The following is a 25356-nucleotide window of genomic DNA, read 5'->3' on the forward strand; positions in this document are numbered from 1 at the left end:
CATGCTTAATTAAAATGCACTATATTTTTCTATTGTTACACATTCAATTGTTTACAATAATTATTGTGTTATATAATTCAATATAACATTTTATTACTAATGACAGTCTAATTCATCTATGAATACAATTCAAAATTGCTTCTGAAAGTAGATAAAAACATTATTTTACAACTAGATTTCCGCCCGCGGCTTCGCCCGCGTTTTCAAAGGAAAACCCGCATAGTTCCCGTTCCCGTGGGATTTCCGGGATAAAACCTATCCTATGTGTTAATCCAAGTTACCCTCTATATGTGTGCTAAATTTCATTGTAATCGGTTCAGTAGATTTTACGTGAAAGAGTAACAAACATCCATACATCCATACTTACAAACTTTCGCCTTTATAATAGTATATTAAGATTAAAAAATGTTTATAACGTTGTGTATTTTTTATCTGTGACGTCATTTATATGGCAGCCCTTTTAGACTGTCAAAGTTGGAAGTTTGGCCTGATATAAGGCATTTAAAGGCCACTAACAGACTGACAAAATGACTGACTGACTGACTAATCTAGTTCGCTTTCTGGAAGTATTCCTTGCTCTCCTTAGGATTAGGTTTGATTGTATCCGCGTTGCTTTCTGGGTTCCAGTTAGCGGGGCACACTGAAAGATAAAGTTTAATTAAATTAAACATATAGAAAACTTAACAAACTCAAGGGAGGATTCATCTATTTTATCTTAGTTAAAATAAATGAAAATTGATGCCTACAAATAATCAAATACGCTATCAAGGATCACTATCCAATCCAACCACCACACCCTTATCCAAACCAATGACTATGCTAAGTGACGTTCAGTCTAGACGTTGAACGTTACATTTATTTATTGGTACATAATTAAATTAAACAACTTGACGAGTTTTGGTGAAACTTTTAAGTAGTCGGGAGAGAGCAAAGATCTAATTTTTGATTTGATAAAAACTGAGTATCGATGTCTGTTAAGATCAAGCTGATCAGTTACATCTGCACGTTACATCGTCAAAAACATCCACACAATACCTACCTTTTAGGAATACAAAAATCAGTTCCATAATTTTGATATATTTATTTATTTTTCTCTGTTTATTTTTATTAATTTGCACTGTCTTGTTCCTGCCGTAAGGCATAAACCTATAGGGTTACCACACCTTCTGTGGAATGCTTGTTGGTTCCTGAAGTTTATTATTATTTCTTATATTGTGTATTGCCCTTTCATTTGTGTACCTATATGTTTATTGATATACTATAATTTTATGAATATTTAACCTTTATCTCCTTTGCATTATCTATTTATTTAAGTTTATTTTAATTTTCTGCCCTCAAGAGGCATTGGCAGAATATCAGCGTCGGGGTCTCTTTAAAAACTCTGACATTTTTCTGTGTGTATGAGTGTTTTCTGTATTGTTTTACTGCTTTTTGTCTTTTGTGTTTTATTTGTAAGTGTGATTGTGTTCTATGAATAAACGTTTTATCTATCTATCTATCTATCTACAAGAAAAACGAAATTGTCCCCCCGTAGTTCCTTAAGTATCAACCGTACAAAAAAAATAGAACATAATTGTAAATGTAATTTTATGTAGAATATTTTCCTAGAAATAACTGTGAAGCTATATATGTATATATGTGCATATTTTATAATTAAGAGCAAAAATAAGGGTCCTTTGACCCTCCCCTCTCTTGAGGCCTTTCGATATTATGATCTTCTGCACATGTCAAGGAATAACTGTAGTGATTTTTAAAACTACACGAATCATTTCCGCTAATGGCCCATTTTCGGCTTAATTTTCTCGGGCTAATACCTAACATACCGTAGATAAATAAATTAACAACAGTTATGAAATAAAATTGTTTTATTGATGTTATCTTCATATTGTTATAATAATTGCGCAAAATGCAAAATATTAGCATAATATGATATCTAGTTAAACTTTGCGGGAGCGATTTGACTTTTTTAAAAAAATAAAATAAAATTAAAATTAAACTTATTTAATTATTAACTATAACAAGTGGACGATTTGGAGTCACAAATGTTAATGCCAGAATTACATGCAATGATACAATCGATACCTTATTGCGAAATAAATGTTTTTCAATAACTGCAACGCTTATGCTAAATTGCAAGAACTCTCCGGTGGTCTTGCTGAGGCCAGCGGAAGGCTATTGCTCAACCTAATACAGAGGGTTGGGGTGGATGCGTAACTCCTCCCTCCTTAAGTGCGAAATTATCGGTTTGTTCATTTTTAATAACTATCCGATGATTTCGCAGACATGTTACATTTAATATCTTATAACGAAGTAAGTAAAGTAAAAATAGAATTACAAGTACAAAGATTAAAAATAGAGACGTATAGCCTAAAGTAGCACTGAATCTAAAATTTCTTTCACTGTTAACCATTTCACTATCACTGAACACTGATTGCTTTAATATCGTTGACATATATTTAACTTCGTCCAAGTTGATGCCTCGCATATTGAGTACACGTGTACTGGATAATATTGGAGTTCTATTCACAGGTAATTGCGGCAAAACTATAATTTTTGTTGGTTCTACAGGATCATTCTCAGTGATTACTTGGTGAGGGCGAATCGTTATATTCTGGATCTCGATGCTACATGGTTCGTCGATGGTCATTATGTATGTGCCCACGACAGGATATTTACTGACATCACCATTGCAAATTTGAGTCAGAGTATTTCTGTATTTTGAGAAAAGTATCCAACTTATAGGTGTGATTCTTTGAATTCTCACATTCTCTATATTGATTAGCTGTTGTTCGCAGTGCATTGGGTTTCCTTCAAATTTAAGCAGTTGTTCTATGCAAGTAGTTTCAGGATATGGCGTTTGATTTTGTTCATCGCATAGAAATTGTTCTCCAGCAGCGAGCGATCGGCACGGTTTTACGATCGGTAAGTATTTCATCCCCTTTGCCAACAGGTAAGGATATTTAGGAAAAATGGAAACGATATTACTATCGGATTCACGGTACATAGGTATAGAGTATAATTTGTAATAGTTATAAGTATAATTATCCGTAATTGGAACCTCCATTATGAACGTAATCTGGTTTTGTTTAATATACGATTTAACATTAATAGTTTCTTCTAGTTTTACTAAATTTGCCTCACTCGCTTTAAACACTAAATTTTCAGTTTGAGATATAAGAATTAAATGTTGCAACAGTTCAGTAGAATTAATAATACTTTGATGTAATATGGATACTCTACTAAATGCTAGAGCAGTCTCTATTTCTCCTAATTTTATAAAAATAGAACGAAAATTACTAACAAATAAATTTAAAAGGCTTACAACATAAGTAGTATAAACCCAATGATTATCCTTAGATGCTAATTCCTTAATCATAGATTCTACAATTTTTAAACGCTTATCTAATATATTAGAATTTTGATTTAAGACTTCAGTAGAATTGATAAAACTATCGAGCATTTTAGATATTAAGGTAATTTTATTTCTAATGATAGTCTGATCGTTTTCAAGTTTAGCTGTAAGTTTATCGTATCTAATTGCGTCACTATAGTCTAAATTTCCCGTTATAATTTTAATTAAGGAACCCAGAGGGTTGAGGATACCTCTTTTGACGCGTTTGTGTGGAACTAACTGTTCGTATTTCTGAACCGTTATGTCGCGAATATATTCAGCGTGATATTTTGCCACTTGAAAATCGTGTAAGTATGAAATATTCTTATTAATTAAACTATCGAATTCACTGTATTTGCTAATAATAAAATTTAAGTCATCATTTATCTTATCTAAATTTAAAACCTTAATTATAGTCCAATAGTCTGTTTGGAGATATGCTTGCCCTTCTTTCACAGGATAAATTCCCGGGTTATGTTGAAGAAGTTGTAGTTGAAGGGCCAGCGCGGACCTCATCACTATCAGCCAACACCACCTGCGGAGGGCGTTTTACATTTTTAATAGGGACCTTAGTCTTCCGTTTACCAATCTCTATCGGTATAACGTTCCTTGAACCTTGTCCTATAACCTTAGCTTTATGGAATCGCGGCTTATCCTTGCTTTTTCGCTTATTAACGTCTTTCGCAAATATAATTTTTCCTGATGGGAGACTGATTTGGTCTTCACCACCTCTCCTATCCTTTACCTTTTGCTTAGTTTCGATCATTTTCTCTGCTAAATGTTTATATAGAATCTTTAAACGTTTTGCATGGTCCTTAACCAATTGCTGTATATAATGCTGCTCGAAATCAGCGTTAAATAAGCTACCTGAATCCGTGTGACCAAATACGACTTCAAAAGGGGTTAAGCCCGTAACTGAATGAATTGAACTATTATAGGCAATAATTGAATACATCATTACTGATGCTGCATCCGTGCATTTCTCTTCATATTTCGCACATCTATAAATTTCACTAATGGTCGAATGTAAACGCTCAATTAATCCCATTGAATTAGGATTATTAGGTGAGCCGATATGAAGCTCAATTTTATGTAAATTCAAAAATTCTTTCATTAGCTCGTTGTTAAATTCACTACCGGGATCTGAACTAATCTTTCTAGGAGTGCCGTAAAATGAAAAATACTTCATGAGTGCACGCACTACCTCTGCCGTTGATCTATTGTCTATTGGAATGGCTTGACCTAACTTACTAAATGCGTCGATAATAGTTAAGTAATAATTTCCTTCTATCTGAAAAATATCAATAAATATTTCTTGGAACGGCGCGTCTTGTGTTTGAGTTAATTGTAAAATAGGTTTAAAGGGATTACGATCATACTTCATTTTACAACACGTTTCACAGGCATTAATAAGGGCTGAAATAGTTTCCTGCATATTGTGCCAAAAATAATTTCTACGTATACTTGCTAGAGTCTCTTTAATACCGCGGTGACACGTTTTGCCTTGATGGTGCTTTATTATAATAGCCTTTTGTTCCTTCTCATCTTCTATAAAAACTACACGCTCCGTACATTCAAATAACAATACTGTATCCTTTCTAAATAATTCTATGACAATGCTAGTGAACTGTTTGCGATGTTCATCATCTTCGAAATAAATGAAATACTTAACCTTTGGTTTAATATACTCTTTTAAAAATTGTTTTACTAGATCCGGATTATTAGTAGGCAAGAATACTTCTAAAACCTTTTGCTTTTCACGTGAAAGGTCGTGAACTTGCATTTCGTTCTTAAACCACGTATATACTAAAATTTGATTTGGTTTTGTGTCTATTGCTTCATGTAATATAGGTATACCGGACGATTCTACTATATTAGCTGAATGAACTGTATCCGATTTTGACGTTACAGATGGTGACCTGACTGGGTAGTCACATGTTCTAGGAGAACTTAGCGCCGATAGAGTTTCAGAGTCGGGAATAGATATCGTTTCACTAGAATCGCGTTCTGGTATAGAAATTGTACTAGAGTCGTTACGCGTTCTTGGCCTATTGTCTCTATCGCCTATATTACCAACCATGGATTCGTTTTCATTATCGGAATGCGTAGCGTTAACTCTAATTCTAGATAAAGCGTCCGCGTTAAAATTTTGCTTCCCAGTTTCAATCATAAATTTGGAATTAGTTTCGGGAATATAAATGTGTGGAAATTTCAGGTTTGGATCGCAATTTAATTCTATGATTTTTTCTTTATAGAGGCTTTCGTTTGAAAATTTTCTTCATCAGACGGAAGCACATTAATGTCTTGAGTATCGTCAGTGGGTGTATAAATCTCATTCGCGTCGTATTCGTAATTCGTATAGTCGTAAGGATTATAGCCATAGTAATTCGTATAGTCGTAAGGATTATAGTCATAGTAATAATTGTCATATAGTGAATTGTCATTATGTAAGTCGGTTTCATTCACTCTAAAACCTGGCTGAGTTATATTTTGTGGTCGAGGGGGTGCGGTCCTCATGGAAACGTCAGTAGACTCAAAGCGGTTATTTTGAGGAGGTCTTTGACCTAAATTCTGTGGCGTCATACCAAAAGTTTCAGGAGGCCTATAACCAAATTGTGGGTTTTGATTAAATGTTGGCCTATAACCAAATTGTGGATTTTGGTTTAATGTTGGTCTATAACCAAATTGTGGATTTTGATTTAATGTTGGTCTATAACCAAATTGTGGATTTTGATTGAATGAAGGCCTATACCCGAACTGTGGGTTTTTATTAAACGGTGGCTTATAACCAAATTGTGGATTTTTATTAAACGGTTGTTGGGGTGTGAATTTAAAACCAAATTTTTGAGGTACATTTGGTATCCCAAAATTAAATCTTTGTTGAGAATTTTGTAAAAATTGGGGCACCGTTGTATTATTATGGGTACAATTGCGCGACTGATATTGTTCGTGAAAATCAACTTCTTCTAACACAACTTCTAGAGCCTGTTCTAATGTATTAGGCGATTTTAGTCTAACAATTCGCACCATGTTTTCGGGCAAATTATACAAGAAAACGTTCAGGGCTGTATGATTATAAATCGCAATTTTCGCGCGTTTAATTTCCGTATCTACCGATAAATTAACCTTCGATATTAGTAACGATCTAATATTCTGTATCCTATTACAAAATTCAAGATAACTTTCCCCGGATTTTATTTTACAGGACTCGAGAGAGATTTTTATGCAATCCTCAGTTCGCGGATCGCCAAAATGTTGTTCCAGTAATTCTTTTAGCGCGGGCCAAGTGTTAATATCTTCGCGCTCTGATAATAACGCGGCGGCATCGCCTATTAATCTACTAGTTATTGCATGTAAAACGTAAATATTCTGCTCTTCGTGCCCTCTAAATTTATTAATTATATATTCACATTTTCGAAAGAATAAATTCAAAATTCTTTTGTCTCCACCAAAAAGAGGAATAAGCTTTAACATATCACTCGGAATTGTTATTACGTTTACGCTTTCCATGTTAAATAAGTACAGAGTAATTAAAGTTCTGAAGTCTTTAACCAATTACAATAATTTCGAATTATAAAAATCACACACACAAAAATCAATTTAAAACACAATATAATAAAAATTCTTAAAATATAGCACAATAAAAAAAATATATGTTATCAATTACTATAAAAATTAAAACTTGAAATAAGTTATAAAATCACATATAAAATATAAAAATCATTAATTGAATTACGATCGATTTTGAGATCAATTAAATCAATTAATATTAATATTTCTTTATGCAAAAATCATTTAATTTTCTAATTTAAAACTTTTAATTAAGTTACACTCTATAGTTAATTAGTCTGTGCAGAGTTTTATGCAAGACAATTCTTAGAATTTAATACGATATTTCTTATAGAGCAGGCTCCAAGGAGATGTTCGTTTGCAAAAATCGCGGACCTAAATCTGACTTCTGATATATATTGTATAGATCCCAGACATCCTATAGACAGATGTTGCCAACCGGTTTTGTGGTCCCCCTGCCCGCACCCCGGTAATTAAATATGGCATACAAAGAAAAAAATAAAAATTTCCAAAACATGCCGTGTGGGGTATCAAATGAAAGAGCTTATTGAGTAGATCACGAATATATAGCATACTATATACATTTCTTACACTTTCTCTAAGATTTTTTAGAAAATTTACGAAAATGGTCCATTTTTTAGTTAACTTTAAACCACTATAGATTGAAAACTCATGAATATATTTTTTAAATTATTATTTTAAATAATTAACAATAGTCCATTGTTTATGATTCAATAGTTCGTAATATAATATAAGTGAGCTATGTGGTGGATTTGATGAAAATAACTATATACTATATGGACTTGAAAATATACTCGCCATCTTTGAATGCTCCCCCCACTCCCCCATGCAACTATTTCACTGTACGAAATATTGAATCGTAAACAATGGACTATTGTTAATTATTTAAAATAATAATTTAAAAAATATATTCATGAGTTTTCAATCTATAGTTGTTTAAAGTTAACTCAAAAATGGACCATTTTCGTAAATTTTCTAAAAAATCTTAGAGAAAGTGTAAGAAATGTATATAGTATGCTATATATTCGTGATCTACTCAATAAGCTCTTTCATTTGATACCCCACACGGCATGTTTTGGAAATTTTTATTTTTTTCTTTGTATGCCATATTTAATTACCGGGGTGCGGGCAGGGGGACCACAAAACTGGTTGGCAACATCTGTCTATAGGATGTCTGGGATCTATACAATATATATCAGAAGTCAGATTTAGGTCCGCGATTTTTGCAAACGAAACTCCACTGAGAGTCCGGTCTATTATGTATAAGTTATAACTAATTACTGATTTAATAGAATTTCATATTAAAACCAGATCCGTTATAATGCGAGACGTTCAATCCCAAAATAACAGTTAAAAATAGTTAAAAGTCAAAATTACACTCTCGTGAAAAGGATATAGGAATATATCAGAAAGGATGGCAAAAAGTTTTACTCACCAACCGATCGTCGATCCCATGTCCTCGTCGTGGTCGTTTAACAAATTTATTATTCGGTTCTTTTAGGATAGCACGGCCTTTATAGCAATGTTCTAGGGCTAATTTTGAAGACCTCTAGACATGCAGACCTTATATGGCTATCCTACCGGCTGCGCCAGTTAAACTTTGCGGGAGCGATTTGACTTTTTTAAAAAAATAAAATAAAATTAAAATTAAACTTATTTAATTATTAACTATAACAAGTGGACGATTTGGAGTCACAAATGTTAATGCCAGAATTACATGCAATGATACAATCGATACCTTATTGCGAAATAAATGTTTTTCAATAACTGCAACGCTTATGCTAAATTGCAAGAACTCTCCGGTGGTCTTGCTGAGGCCAGCGGAAGGCTATTGCTCAACCTAATACAGAGGGTTGGGGTGGATGCGTAACTATCTTAAATCAATGACACGTCACACGTTAATAATAATATTATGTTTACGCTATACACAAATTATAAATAACTTATTACCGACTTGAATAATATTTTGTATACAAGGGTTAATAATATCGACACAAAATAAATAATAATATCTATACAATAAACACCATAATCATAGTATATAGAGAAAAGCAAGTTAACTTCGAACAAAGGTACATCGTGCTGTTTGTATGTAGGCGCAACGCTGCGTACGTTTGTGCGTACGCGGAGCGGAACGTCGGGAGTTGGCCTACTTCTCTCTTTATACTATGCTATTATACAAATGTAACTTCCATAATTCTATAAATATTTTTTATACAGAGCTACAGAGAGATAACATTTATAAAATATAATCTTCACGTATTCTTTTGAATATTTTAACTAAGAGATATAATACCGTTTAGTCCTGTCCTATCTAGACATACTATCTATATTTTTAACTCGCTTTTATTAATGTATGTTTGTATATTGTAACCAACTCCTTTAAACTCGATTTTGACACACGAGTTTATCTTATTACATATAAATAGGAGAGAACATATTGTAAATAATTTCTTAACGCTGTATTGAAATAACTAAGTTGATCCTATCATTAAAGCTAGTGTTAGTTAGTGTAGTATTTTTATTATATTTTTTAATGTTTTATGGACTCTCTAAGATATTTTATACGATCTGGCCAAATGTGGATGACCAAATCGTGAAACGTTGACGATTTAACGATCTGGAATGAGCAAATCTACGATATGGCAACGACATATATATTATTTACATTTAGTTAAGTTTGTACTCAGTTGCTTTTAGCTGTCATACAATATCTTATTACAGTAACATAAATAAATTATCTATAGAGAAAATATCACAGATTAAAAAATCATACTAACAAAAGCAGATAATAAAATAAACAATGCAGATGTTTTAACTACAGTAGCACTATTGGCGTCATCTTTTGCATACGGGTCCGGATTGAAGGTAGGGTCTATAACCCTAGATCTAATTATTTCCTTATACACTAGTGCTGATTTTCTGGGTCTGCGTGTTCGGTTCACATCGTCGAAGTCAACTTCGTAGAGACCAAAACGCATTCTGTAAAAAAAGCATTTAATTGTATAAGTTGGTAGATAATAATTATTTTTAACCATAACTATCACCTTCCTATTGTTAGAAGTAGAGCAAATTAAAATAAGATACACGGTAAGTACAAAAGTTTCAAATAAATAAACCTAGGAAACCTAGTAGTAACTGGTAGATTAGACGATAGCGAGAAAATAGGTCCTATGTTTCCACTTTTAGCGATGGGGAATCGTTTTATGATTATTAAAAAAAAGTGGCATGGAAATACTTTAGATCGTTAGATATTGATATTTTGCATGCTCTAGGACTTTGCTGAAACAAAATCTTCGATTTCGTGGCTATGCAGAATGGGTCAAAAGTTAAAGTAATATTATTCGAGCACGTCAGATTTAGATATGGGGGTGTTAATTACAATATTAGAGGTCCCAATGTTGCTAATCTGACAATTTGAGTGCAACCTTAAGAAATGATGGAATTTTTTAATTTTCCGGCGCGGGCCGGTCCTTGAGCGCACCCATCAATATTAACTGCTCATACTGGCTGGAGGTGTGATTTTACCTATGAGTATAGACTCTATTATCTCTAAAAGAATTGTTTCTTAGTTCTAGCCGAAGTCTATGGGCGCTTTCAATTTATGCGTTTCGTGTCGGACGGCTGCGGTGCCGCAGCGGTGCGTTTTTTATGAAAACATAGGATCGTCCGTTGTTTAGTGTATAAAAGCGACCTATGCTTTTATAATATATTAAATGGTATTATTATAATTTTATCTAAATAGTATAAATGTGAAGTGACCAAACAGATGTAACTACGTATTTTAATCAAATTCACATAGGTAATTTTCATAAAGCCAAATTGCAAATCACGTCGAAATCAGGGATTAATTAGATAGATTATATGAAGAGAACAAAATAACAAAAATATATATTCTGATTAGAGCGTAATAAGATTATTTTAATTATTTTTAAATATTACCTATAATAATGCGTATAGCTGATTAAGAAAAATAATAATACTTTTTCATGTTAATTATAAATAATCTTTTCAAATAATCTGTATTTCCGATTGATAGTAGATTCTATGAATTTCTATTTTTAAGTGCAAATGCCGTCTATCGTCAATCATCATATTATTGTCACAGTATTGTTATCAAACTCAAAAACGGCTTGACCGATTTTTATGAAATTTTGATGAAATGAAATCTGCATGACGTTACGTTAAATTGATACAGCGCCCTCTAGGGAACTTAAACTAAGAATTAAAAAAAAAAACGTTGTGTGGAGCTTATCATATGTCAAATATGTAAACACCTTAAACATATATGAATTTACATGACTCCAAAGCAAGTTAAAGAAAACTAGTTTAAATAATAATAGTTAAAAAAAACTAAAAAACACGCTTTTTATAGAAAACTGAACTAAAAATAGAAAATTTTATCAAATTAGTGTATTGTCATCGGTCCTCAATAAATCTACAAAGTTTGAACGAAATCTGGCCGTTTAAAGTGGGTCAAAATCGCGCCCAAAGAAGTCGGTTACAAACAAACAAACATACAGGTGAAGCTAATATAAAGCTTGTAAAAAATAAATCCCGACTAAAGAGTATCTATTTTATCGAGTGACATACAATCTTCGGTTAACCAGTTTCTATATAAATTACTAGCTGTTGCCCGCAGCTTCGCCTGCGTGGAAACCATAAATTTTCATGGTAAAAACGGGGTAAAATTTATCAAAATTCTTTCGTAGCGGATGCCTACGTCCGGTCCTAAGTCCTAACATTTTACCTACATGCCCAGCCCGATCCGTTCAGTGGTTTGGGCTGTGCGTTGATAGATCACTATGTCAGTCTGTCACCTTTGAGTTTTATATATTGCTCAAGTATACCTACCGATACCACAGAATACATAATAGTAGCTAAACGCTACAGAACGGACACTCTCCGCCTCCCGCCAAAATTAAACATTTACCTCCCCCGCACGATCAGTCTAAAAATGGTCCACATTTTTCTACAAGGACGATACGCAACGAAGATTGACAACATTAATCAAATTGACTTAAAGTAATTTTATTATTTTGGATTTGTGATTATCGTTTTTCGTAGAAAATGGTTAGATATTGTGCTGTTTACGGATGTATTTCATCAGAAAAAACGCGAATTTTTTTTACGCTAGTCACAAATGTGCCAACCATAAAGCGTTAACACACACATTTGCAGTCCCTACAGTGTAACTGTCACAACGATAATTTTGTATGGAGTGTCCGGGGTGTGCCGATACACTGTAGGTATCTACCGAATAAATGACTTACTTAAAATATAAATTTCAACTTACGTGAACCCAGCATTCCATTCAAAATTGTCCATCAGACTCCAAGCGCAATATCCTCTGATATCCACACCCGCGTCTATAGCATCTAACAAGGAATTAATATATCCTCTTAGATACGTGACTCTCTTCTCATCTACTAGACCAGTGGTCCCGTAACCAAATCCATTCTCTGTTATGTAAATTGTTAAATCGTTGTATCTCTCTTTCAAGTGCACTAGGAGTTTGTATAGCCCGGGAGGGTATGACTGGAAGAATTATAATGCTATTAAGGTAACTAATATAAAGAGGAAAGATTTGATTAAGCTTCCTACTTCAAAAACTACCTTTTCTAAACATTTTGATATTTGCATTAAGCCTGCATACAGTCCTGGGTGCCATAGGCTATTTTTTAAATAATTTATAATAAATACTTATAAAGAGGAGATTTGATTGTTTGTTTGTATCGAATTAATTCAAAAACTATTGAACTGATTTAAATAATTCTTTTACCAGCAGAATTCTACGTTATTACTAAATGACATAGGCTATATACAATTTTGTTAAATTTAATAAGCTTGAGATAATTTTAATTTTTCATAGGTCATTAACAATATATAGGCCGATTAAGAAAAGCTGGAACGTCAACACATTTACACATTGCACATGTGTAGTGTCTGTGAAGACGCGCACGGCGTGACGTCATACTGCATACGCAGCTCTCTCGCGCGCAGACTAGCTTATGAGGGTGAAGGGGGCAATTATTGTTTTTATTTTGCATTTGTTTATACAGGGTGATGACGCCGTAAGTTAAAATTTTCATACATAGCTAGCTGAACATTACAGCTTTTATTGTAATATAGCCTTATCTCTTACTTGCTAGGGTTTCGCTTTTCTTGATTCTTTGGAGTGGGCGCACGTGTTATTTGTATTGTTTTATCGTTACTTTGAATTTGACACGAAATTTAATTATTATTTGATAATTTAATGATTATTAATAATTTTATTATTTTACAATTGATTATGACAATAAATAATTAAGTTAATGAATTGAGTTACTTTTAAATTATAATTTTACATATAAATTATGAGTGTTTTCATAATTATATTTGTACCTATATATTTATCTACAACGCACCCATTTTACAATTCAAGTCTACACTTAAAGTATAGTCGCATTTATTTTTGAACATACTGTATAGTAAAATTACATAAGTGCGAGTACTGTGAACACGCCAGCTTTCCTTAATCGGCATAACAATAATAAGAATAACAATAATAACTGTCTTCCAGTGAAAGTCTTATCATAATTCTAATCGTTATTACATCTAATCTGAATTCAGCAGTATACAAGAATATATATATACTTTTATATAATCGAACCGGTTTGGACTAACACTCGATTAACATAGCTACGATAGTATTAAAAAGAAACAAGTTTCAAAAGCAATTGGTCATAATAGATAATATACGATTATAGTTTATCATTTGTTTTGCTGCGAATTACGAAACAATCGACGCAGATATTATATTTTATTCTTATCTATTTTCTACTTTGCATTTTAAAATATCATTATAAATAATGGAAACCAAAAGACCATGAGGCGGGATTCGAACCCGCTTCCTTCGACCTACCATATGTAGAAGAAATCCGATTGCTGTATGTAACGATAGATTTTTTTTCAATTCTCTCAGATTTTTCAAAAATGTAGATATTAATTGCATTTATTGCTATAAAACTAAAACTTAAAACTGACAAAATAACACGCAAAATATTCACTTACAAAAAGCCAGCTGCCTCCTTGCATCCAAGAGGGGTCAGGATACGTGCCAACGAAAGCATCATCTCGATGGGAAGGAACTTGGAAAGTTCCCTTAAGAGAATCATTCCTATACACATATTTACTCGTATAATGGTTCAACGCAAGGAAATCTGCAGTTCCCCTAATATAGTCGATTTGTTCTTGCGTGAATGGGCGGAGACGAGATTCCGAAAGCCCTTGGTTCGCACTAGCCTGGGCAACTCCGTCAATCAGTCGTTGAGGATAATTGCCGGTTGCTGAAAAAATTGGATCCATGTATTGGCCGACCTGAAACGATATTTATATTTTAAGTAAAGACGAATATTACTAAATGAGCTCTCTTAACTATTTGCGACGTTGGACGAGTAGAGGCAATCATGAATTAATGAATGAAAATTCTTTATTGCTTAAAAATACAGAAACAAAAGCACACAACACATATAAAACAAGCAACAGGCGGCCTTATCGCTAGATAGCGATCTTTACCAGGCGACCCTTTAAGTATAGGAAATAAACAAAACAAAAATAATGACAGTGTAGAGGGCCTAAATGTCTAAGGTCGGCAATCGTTGTATATGTTTTTTTTGTGTTTATTTATAATCGCCGTAATGGTGGCAAACATCGACGATTTTTCGGCCCAAAGCTGTCCATTGTGACGAGGGTTGTCTGAGAGTTTTCTTATTTTGATCATCAGCAAAATATTGTTGCAGTAAAATTGTGATTTATTATACTTACATAGAAAGCCCTGTAATCTTCCATAGCCTCATAGCTGGACTGAGAATCATCACTTGGCATGGAATGATCCGAAACGATAGCTATAGAAATTTGACCACCTTGAGATGCAAACTCGTTCTTATAAATATGGTACGCCCTTGCATGAGCCAAAAGAATATGACGACCACATTCATAAAACGCGATGCCTGGCGACATTATCTTTGGCGCATGGAGCCCTTGACTATACCCGTGATTGCAATGAATATACGGTTCATTTATAGTCAACCAATGCTTCACTCTATCTCCGAAATTACGGTACAACACGCGAGCATAATTCCCGAACCAATCGACGATATCTTCAGTCAACCAACCGCCCTGTTCGTTCAAATTTTGTGGTAGTTCCCAGTGGTAAATAGTCACAAATGGGGTGATGTCATTAGCAAGGAGTTCGTTGATCAAATTATTGTAATATGCCACTCCTTCTGGGTTTACGTAGTCATGTCGACCGAAGGGCAGAATTCGGGGCCAAGAAATGGAGAATCTGTAGATGGACACGCCAAGTTCTTTGAGCATTTCAATGTCTCGTTTGTAAAAGTGGTACGAGTTGGCGGCTATATCGCCAGTTGATCTGTCTGCGATATGGTCGGGGTCTGTTCTGACGAGGTGGTCCCACATAGACCATCCTTTTCCTGTAATATTTGGTATTTGGTATAATGGTATGTGTGATTTATGTTTATGTGGTAAGAAAAAAAAAATACTAGCGTAAATTAATTATAGAAATTATGAGATCAAACTCGTTCATTTAATTACTTATTTGCATTTACTAAATTATACTCGTAACTACTTAAAGGTTTATCAAAGGAAACTTAGCTTATGAATCGTAACTTTATAGCATAAACGATAAGAATTATGTTTTTCTATCACATACATAAAGAAAGTATTTCATTTACTCTACTCTCATAAAAATTGAAAATTTATGAATTGAACAATTACCTCCTTCATTCCAAGCTCCTTCTATTTGGTATGAAGATGTAGCAGCTCCAAACAGGAAATTTGCTGGAAATCTTCTCAAGTTTCTTTGCGTATTATTCCGGGATTCCTCATTATTCAAACTGACTGCTGTGATGCCATATATTATACTGAAATTAGATACATTATAAGACAAGTAAACAAATTAGAAAAAGCTGTATAAGAATGAAAAAGCTAAATTATGTTCTTTCTGGTGCTGATGAAATAATTAAAGAAATTGCTTAGACACTATTTAACACTAGTGCTGTCGAAAAATTATTTAATAATGTAAACATGTAAGAAATAAAAGTTATAAACTTATAAATGTATTTTTGAATAACTAAAATATGGATCAATAATTTAACAGTGATGCAGTTTATGATGAAAGAAAAATTAATCAAACGTTAATTTAAAATCAAATTCCACTGAACATATGCGAAATTGTTTTTGGGCGTTCCTAAATAATGATGTAATAAAAAAATTGACATACCTTAATAGCACAATAACTTCTTTGAGCGCAAGCATTTTGTGCTAAATTTTCTGTGCTCAAAAATCAAATGTATCCCAAAATCGGAAAATGAGATATATATTAGGATTCTTTATCTTTGAACCATCATGATAAAAATTACTGGAATTGTTATCTATTTACCAAAAAAAGGCTAATTATAAAATATATTCCGCACCATTGGAGATAATAATGATAATAAAGATTGACTTCTTCAATATATAGGGTAAGTAATTAATTTTGTATGTACGCACAACCGCTACATTGCGTAAATAAGTGTTTACCTACTACATAACAGTTATAATTTTAACCAAATTGACAAACTATGTAATGCTGAAATCTCCTAAAAATTTAAAGGTAGCTACAGTGGACTGGTACGTATTAATTGTTGAAAATTCATAAATAAATAAACAGATTGAGTTACATCTGGTATAATTATTTGGTACTCATACAAAGAGATTTTAACCCGATTTTTTTTACAGAGAGACTAAAGTCTCCGTTTGGCAGACAGGAAAACTAATCATCTATTAAGGTGATAAGTGAAAAACCCACAAGGACTGTATCTAAGTGAAACAAAACAAATGTATGTATTCCATACCCTACTAGCATAGTATAAAAAGAGAAGTATGTTATCTTCGAACAAAAGTACATTGCGCTGTTTGTATGTATGCAGAGCACTTGGCCACGCCCCCCGTTCATGTAAGTACGTAGGTGCGCACACAATGCGGCTCGGTTCCTACTCTAGGACCGTTCTCGTGAGGGTCGCGCCATTGCTGTGAGCGGTCGGTGTTTGTTTATACAATTATTTAAAATATCAATGTGACAAGAGACAGCCCTGCGCCTCGCGAGTTTAGCTACCGTGCTCTCCTAAATGCCGAGAGTTGGACTACTGCTCTCTTTATATGTACTATGCTACTTACACGGATAAGCGAGAGGTTTTATTAGGACTAAGGCTGGCTCTTCAGATATTTTATAGATCTATATCATAGTAGTCTTATTAAACTACGAATCTTTTTGTTGTTATATAATATTGTATATGTATTGATAGTCAATTGTAGGTTATGATAATGTTCAGTATAAAAAAAATAATTTGGATTTTTTAAAGAATAGAAAAAATTCGATCACGAGGCGTCATTCGATAATAAATTTATAAAGAAGTTAAATGCCATAGAAAAACTATTGATGTTAAATGAACCATAAGAAGAGGAAAATAAGGGTTGGTTCTTTTTTGTTTTGAATACATTTCAATCGATTACATTGATAAAAGCTATCAGTCTATTGAAAGATATATTAATTTGATTTTGGAGAATCGTGAATGGCGACTTATCAACAAAAACAATTAACTATAGGGGCTTTTCACGTGAAGCGGGTATCGAAACAAAAATTAAATTTCCGATTTCAATCATTTTTTAGTAAGTTAGTTAATTAATTAGGGATTTAAAAAAATTATAACGATTAAAGGGTAATTGAATATCACTTCATAATCCATACTAATATTATAAATGCGAAAGTAACTCTGTCTGTCTGTCTGTTACTCAATCACGCCTTAACTACTGAACCAATTTGCATGAAATTTGGTATGGAGATATTTTGATACCCGAGAAAGGACATAGGCTACCTTTTATTGCGAAATATGTACCACGGGCGAAGCCGGGGCGGACCTCTAGTTTAAAATAAAGACGCTTTCTGTCTGCCCCTAGGAAATTACCATAGAGATCTAAATTACTTTAATCTTTAAAAGTAAACTAATTATTTTGATGGCTTTTTATAAAAGATAGTTTTTCCCTAAAAGTAGACCGTACTCTACAAAGTGGACGAAGCTACGCGCTGATGTAGTATATGTATAGTTGTACGCTAGTATTTCATAATACCGTTATCTATATTTATTTTAAAGAATACTGTTTTTTTAGATGCCAGCTTCACGTGAAATGCCCCTTAAATAAGATATGTACCTATTTCCACGATTTCTTTAATATATCGTGAAACAACAAAATTACATTAAAAAAGTTTTGCTGAATTTTTCCTGAAAATCCATGTTTTCTCCTCTAGCTTCGCGCAGCCGGTAAATACCGCTTCGCTATTGTGAGCATTTTGTCTATGAAAACATAATCTTAAACGATAGGTCACGTGCTGGGAGCAAAGCTGGGCGGGTTGCTTGTTAGGGGTGTACACATAGAGTTTTAAGAATTCATCTATTTGAAAAAAAAAAACTGTGTCTGGAATAGAATTAATATTTTTTACGTAGTCAGCGTATGCAAAACTATAAGCTCCTTTGAGCTTAGTATACCAACATTGGGACACCCTGTATATATATATATATATATATATATATATATATATATATATATATATATATATATATATACGCCCGTGGCCTTTGGCTTCACCCGTGGTACATATTTCGCAATAAAAAGTAGCAATAAAATGTTCTTTCTCGGGTATCAAAATATCTCCATACCAAATTTCACGCAAATTGGTTCAGTAGTTTAGGCGTGATTGAGTAACAGACAGACAGACAGAGTTACTTTCACATTTATAATATTAGTATGGATAAATAGGAGAGAAAATATTGTAAATTATTTCTTTAGGTATACTCTGTTTTGACATAATTAAGTTGATCCTAACATTAAAGCTAGTGTTAGTTAGTAGAGTTTTATTATATTTATTATTTACATTTAGTTAAGTTTGTTCTCAGTTGCTTTAAGCTGTCATACAATATCTTATTACAGTTACATAAATAAATTATCTATACAGAAAATATCACAGATTAAAAAATCATACTAACAAAAGCAGATAATAAAATAAAAAATGCAGATGTTTTAACTACAGTAGCACTATTGGCGTCATCTTTTGCATACGGGTCCGGATTGAAGGTAGGGTCTATAACCCTTGATCTAATTATTTCCTTATACACTAGTGCTGATTTTCTGGGTCTGCGTGTTCGGTTCACATCGTCGAAGTCAACTTCGTAGAGACCAAAGCGCATTCTGTAAAAAAAGCATTTATTTTTAACCATAACTATCACCTTCCTATTGTTAGAAGTAGAGCAAATTTAAATAAGATACACGGTAAGTACAAATTTTCAAATAAATAAACCTAGGAAACCTAGTAGTAACTGGTAGATTAGACGATAGCGAGAAAATAGGTCCTATGTTTCCACTTTTAGCGATGGGGAATCGTTTTATGATTATTAAAAAAAAGTGGCATGGAAAGATATTGATATTTTGCATGCTCTAGGACTTTGCTGAAACAAAATCGTCGATTTCGTGGCTATGCAGAATGGGTCAAAAGTTAAAGTAATATTATTCGAGCACGTCAGATTTAGATATGGGGGTGTTAATTACAATATTAGAGGTCCCAATGTCGCTAATCTGACAATTTGAGGAAATAATGGAATTTTTTAATTTTCCGGCGCGGGCCGGTCCTTGAGCGCACCCATCAATATTAACTGCTCATACTAGCTGGAGGTGTGATTTTACCTATGATTATAGACTCTATTATCTCTAAAAGAATTGTTTCTTAGTTCTAGCCGAAGTCTATGGGCGCTTTTAATTTATGCGTTTCGTGTCGGACGGCTGCGGTGCCGAAGCGGTGCGTTTTTTATGATAACAGAGGATCGTCCGTTGTTTAATGTATAAAAGCGAAGCTTTTATATATTAAATGGTATAATTATAATTTTACCTAAATATAGTTTAAATGTAAAGTGACCAAACAGATGTAACTACGTATTTTAATCAAATTCACATAGATTGGTCTGTAGGTAATTTTCATTAAGCCAAATTGCAAATCACGTCGAAATCAGGGTTAGTTAGCCATAACAATCAATTATATGAAGAGAACAAAATAACAAAAATATATATATTCTGATTAGAGCGTAATAAGATTAAAACATTGGTTGATTTTAATTATTTTTTAATATTACCTATGATAATGCGTATATAGTTGATTAAGAAAAATAATAATACTTTTTCGTGTTAATTATAAATAATCTTTTTAAATAATCTGTATTTCCGATTGATCATCAATCATCATATTGTCACAAAAACGGTTTGACCGATTTTTATGAAATTTTGATGAAATGAAATCTGCATGACGTTACGTTAAATTGTATGCAGCGCCCTCTAGGGAACTTAAACTAAGAATTAAAAAAAACATTGTGTGGAGCTTCCTTATCATATTAATTATTATGTCAAATATGTAAACACCTTAAACATGAATTTACATAACTCCAAAGCAAGTTAAATAAAAATAGTTTAAAAAATAAATCCCGACTAAAGAGTATCTATTTTATCGAGTGACATACAATCTTGGGTTAACCAGTTACTATATAAATTACTAGCTGTTGCCCGCAGCTTCACCTGCGTGGAAACCATAAATTTTCATGGTAAAAACGGGGTAAAATTTATCAAAATTCTTTCGAAGCGGATGCCTACGTCCAAAGTATGGTCCCATACATAACATCTACCTGCATGCCCAGCCCGATCCGTTCAGTGGTTTGGGCTGTGCGTTGATAGATTACTATTTTTTTTTGTGTGGTGTCTCTCAATGTTAGCCAGAAGGGCTTCTACATTTTAACGCGGACGCGGGGGTGAACTGAAGGTTCACCCTGGTAGCGACATGCACAAGGGCGTCCCCCCGCCACGGGGATCTCGAACCTCGGCTTGGGCTGTCGCTTGAGTGGAGGAGGCCAGAAGGGCCCTAATCGGACGGGCGATAGATTACTATGTCAGTCTGTCACCTTTGAGTTTTATATATGGCTCAACCGAATCTACCGAATAAATGACTTACTTAAAATATAAATTTCAACTTACGTGAACCCAGCATTCCATTCAAAATTGTCCATCAGACTCCAAGCGCAATATCCTCTGACATCCACACCCGCGTCTATAGCATCTAGCAAGGAATTGATATATCCTCTTAGATACGTGACTCTCTTCTCATCTACTAGACCAGTGGTCCCGTAACCAAAACCATTCTCTGTTATGTAAATTGTTAAATCGTTGTATCTCTCTTTCAAGTGCACTAGGAGTTTGTATAGTCCGGGAGGGTATGACTGGAAGAATTATAATGCTATTAAGGTAACTAATATAAAGAGGAAAGATTTGATTAAACTACCTACTTCAAAAACTACTGTTTCTAAACATTTTGATTTTTGCATTAAGCCTGCATACAGTCCTGGGTGCCATAGGCTATTTTTTAAATAATTTATAATAAATACTTATAAAGAGGAGATTTGATTGTTTGTTTGTATCGAATTAATTCAAAAACTATTGAACCGATTTAAATAATTCTTTTACCAGCAGAATTCTACGTTATTCCTAAATGACATAGGCTATATACAATTTTGTTTAATTTAATAAGCTTGAGATAATTTTAATTTTTCATAGGTCATTAACAATATAATATGTAAAAATAATAACCATCTTCCAATGAAAATCTTATCATAATTCTAATCATTATTACATCTGACGACGCGGTTGGCGCAGTGGTAAAGTAACTGCCTACTGAGCCGACGGTCCCGGGTTCGATCCCCGGTCAGGGCAAATATTTGTGTGATGAACTCAATTATTTGTTCTTGGGTCTGGGTGTGGGGTATCTATATATGTATTTATTAAATATTATATTTATCGTCGCCTAGTACCCACAACACAAGCCTTAATTGAGCTTACTGTGGGACTAGGTCGATTTGTGTAATAATGTCCTATAATATTTATTTATCTAATCTCAATTCAGCAGTATTACAAGATTATGCCTTTTTATATAATCGAACCGGTTTGGACTAACACTCGATTAACGTAGCTACGATACTATTAAAAAGAAACAAGTTTCAAAAGCAATTGGTCATAATAGATAATATACGATTATAGTTTATCATTTGTTTTGCTGCGAATTACAAAACAATCGACGCAGATATTATTTTTATTCTTATCTATTTTCTACTTTGCATTTTTTAAATCCCACTAAAATTTGTATCAAATGGTAACCAAAAGACCATGAGGCGGGATTCGAATCCGCTTCCTTCGACCTGTACAAGAAATCCCATTGATGTATGTAATGATAGTTTTCTTTTTCTATTCTCTCAGCTTTTTTTTCAAAATTTTATTAATTGCATTCCATGCTATAAGACTAAGAGTTAAAACTCACAAAATAACACGCAAAATTTTCACTTACAAAAAGCCAAACGTCTCCTTGCATCCAAGAGGGGTCAGGATACGTTCCAACAAAAGAATCATCTCGATGGGAAGGAACTTGGAAAGTTCCCTTAAGAGAATCATTTCTATACACAAATTTACTCGTATAATGGTTCAATGCAAGAAAATCTGCAGTTCCCCTAATATAGTCGATTTGTTCTTGCGTGAATGGGCGGAGACGAGATTCCGAAAGCCCTTGGTTCGCACTAGCCTGGGCAACTCTGTCAATCAGTCGTTGAGGATAATTGCCGGTTGCTGAGAAAATTGGATCCATGTATTGGCCGACCTGAAACGATATTTATATTTTAAGTAAAGACGAATATTACTTAACGAGCTCTCTTAACTATTCAATCATGAATGAATGAATGAAAATTATTTATTGCTTAAAAACTACAGATACAAAAGCACACAACACATATAAAACAAGCAAAAGGCGGCCTTATCGCTAGGTAGCGATCTCTACCAGGCAACCCTTAAAGTATAGGAAATAAACAAAACAAAAATCATGACAGTGTAGAGGGTCTTAATGTCTGAGGTCGGCAGTCATTGTATATGTTTTTTTTTGTGTTTATTTATAATCGCCGTAATGGTGGCAAACATCGACGATTTGTTGGGCCAAAGCTATCCATTGTGAAGAGGGTTGTCTGAGAGTTTTCTTATTTTGATCATCAGCAAAATATTGTTGCAGTAAAATTGTGATTTATTATACTTACATAGAAAGCCCTGTAATCTTCCATAGCCTCATAGCTGGACTGAGAATCATCACTTGGCATGGACTGATAACTATAGAAATTTGACCACCTTGAGATGCAAACTCGTTCTTATAAATATGGTACGCCCTTGCATGAGCCAAAAGAATATGACGACCACATTCATAAAACGCGATGCCTGGCGACAGTATCTTTGGCGCATGGAGCCCTTGACTATACCCGTGATTGCAATGAATATACGGTTCATTTATGGTCAACCAATGCTTCACTCTGTCTCCAAAATTACGGTACAACACTCGAGCGTAATCTCCAAACCAATCGACGATATCTTCAGTCAGCCAACCGCCCTGTTCGTTCAAATTTTGAGGCAGTTCCCAGTGGTAAATAGTCACAAATGGGGTGATGTCATTAGCAAGGAGTTCGTTAATCAAATTATTGTAATACGCCACTCCTTCTGGGTTAACATAGTCATGTCGACCGAAGGGCAGAATTCGGGGCCAAGAAATGGAGAATCTGTAGATGGACACGCCAAGTTCTTTGAGCATTTCAATGTCTCGTTTGTAAAAGTGGTACGAGTTGGCGGCTATATCGCCAGTTGATCTGTCATCGATATGGTCGGGGTCTGTTCTGACGAGGTGGTCCCACATAGACCATCCTTTACCTGTAATATTTGGTATTTGGTATAATGGTACGTGTGATTTATGTTTAAGTGGTAAGAAAAAAAAATACTAGCATAAATTAATTATAGAAATTACTAGCTTCGGCCCGCGGCTTCGCCCGCGTGGTGTTTTGATAAAAGGTAGCCTGTTGGATGTTCTTTTTCAGGATCTAAAGATTGTCATTGCCAGATTTCATTAAAATCGGTTGAGAGGTTTAAGCGGGAAAGCGTAACATACAGACAGAGTTACTTTCGCATTTATAATATTAGTAGGAAAGTAGGCATAAGATCAAATTCAGACCTTGCCACAAAAAATAAACAGTAGGTACTTACATAATAATTACTGATTTGCATTTCCTAAATTATACTCGTAACTACTTAAAGGGTTCTCAAAGGAAACTTAGCTTATGAATCGTAACTTTATAGCTTAAACGATAAGAATTGTGTTTTTTTAACACATACTTAAAAAAACACATTTCATTTACTCATAAAAATTAAAATCTTCTGTTCTGATTTAATAACATCAACATATTAAAAATTTATGAATTGAAACAATAATTACCTCCTTCATTCCAAGCTCCTTCTATTTGATATGAAGATGAAGAAGCTCCAAACAGGAAATTTGCTGGAAATCTTCTCAAGTTTCTTTGCGTATTATTCCGGGATTCCTCATTATTCAAACTGACTGCTGTGATGCCATATAATATTATACTGAAATTAGATACATTATAAGACAAGTAAACAAATTAGAAAAAGCTGTATAAGAATGAAAAAGCCAAATTATGTTCTTTCTGGTGCTGATGAAATAATTAAAGAAATTGCTTAGACACTATTTAACACTAGTTCTGTCGAAAAATTATTTAATTATGTAAACATGTAAGAAATAAATGTTAGTTAAACCACAGACTGTTAAACTTATAAATGTATTTTTGAATAACTAAAATATGGATCAATAATTTAACAGTGATGCAGTTTATGATGAAAGAAAAATTAATTAAACGTTAATTTAAAATCAAATTCCACTGAACATATGCGAAATTGTTTTTGGGCGTTAGGAACGCCCAAAAACTGAAAATAATGATGTAATAAAAAAATTGACATACCTTAATAGCACAATAACTTCTTTGAGCGCAAGCATTTTGTGCTAAATTTTCTGTGCTCAAAAATCAAATGTATCCCAAAATTGAAAAATGAGAAATATATTAGGATATTAGGAATCTTTGAACCATCATGATTAAGATTACTGGAATTGTTATCGAGTTACCAAAAACGGCTAATTATAAAATATTCCGCACCTTTGGAGATAATAATGATAATGAAGATCGAAGTTATTAATTTTGTATGTACGCACAACTGCTACATTGCGTAAATAAGTGTTTACTACACAGTTATAATTTTAACCAAATTGACAAACTATGTACTGCTGAAATCTCCTAAAAATTTAAAGGTACAGTGGACCACTTAAGTTATATAAACTGTTACGTATTACTTGTTGAAAATTCTTAAATAAATAAACA

At 33.4% G+C, this 25356-nt stretch overlaps 1 protein-coding gene and 1 pseudogene across 2 annotated transcripts; both read right to left on the reverse strand.

The window, feature by feature from the left end:
- Nucleotides 1-9744: 9744 nt before the first annotated feature.
- LOC149477969 (myrosinase 1-like) lies at nt 9745-16404 on the reverse strand. Its single transcript, XM_089709706.1, has 6 exons — nt 16266-16404; nt 15761-15906; nt 14789-15456; nt 14036-14341; nt 12279-12520; nt 9745-9964 (listed from the first exon to the last, which is right to left on the reverse strand). Exons 1-6 carry the CDS (start codon nt 16298-16300, stop codon nt 9745-9747), a joined length of 1617 nt encoding a protein of 538 aa, XP_089565832.1. The 5' UTR covers nt 16301-16404.
- A 2233-nt stretch (nt 16405-18637) lies between these two features.
- On the reverse strand, nt 18638-24977 carry LOC149477970 (myrosinase 1-like; annotated as a pseudogene). The gene is made up of 6 exons (XR_016317468.1): nt 24943-24977; nt 24402-24550; nt 23185-23842; nt 22452-22757; nt 21092-21333; nt 18638-19267 (listed from the first exon to the last, which is right to left on the reverse strand). The product of XR_016317468.1 is annotated as a myrosinase 1-like (transcript).
- Between the last annotated feature and the right edge of the window lie 379 nt (nt 24978-25356).

This window comes from Colias philodice, chromosome 23, assembly GCF_061535455.1.
Source record: "Colias philodice isolate Cphi_HAF_F1 chromosome 23, ilColPhil1 Martin Lab GWU primary, whole genome shotgun sequence".
NCBI classification, from domain to species: domain Eukaryota; kingdom Metazoa; phylum Arthropoda; class Insecta; order Lepidoptera; family Pieridae; genus Colias; species Colias philodice.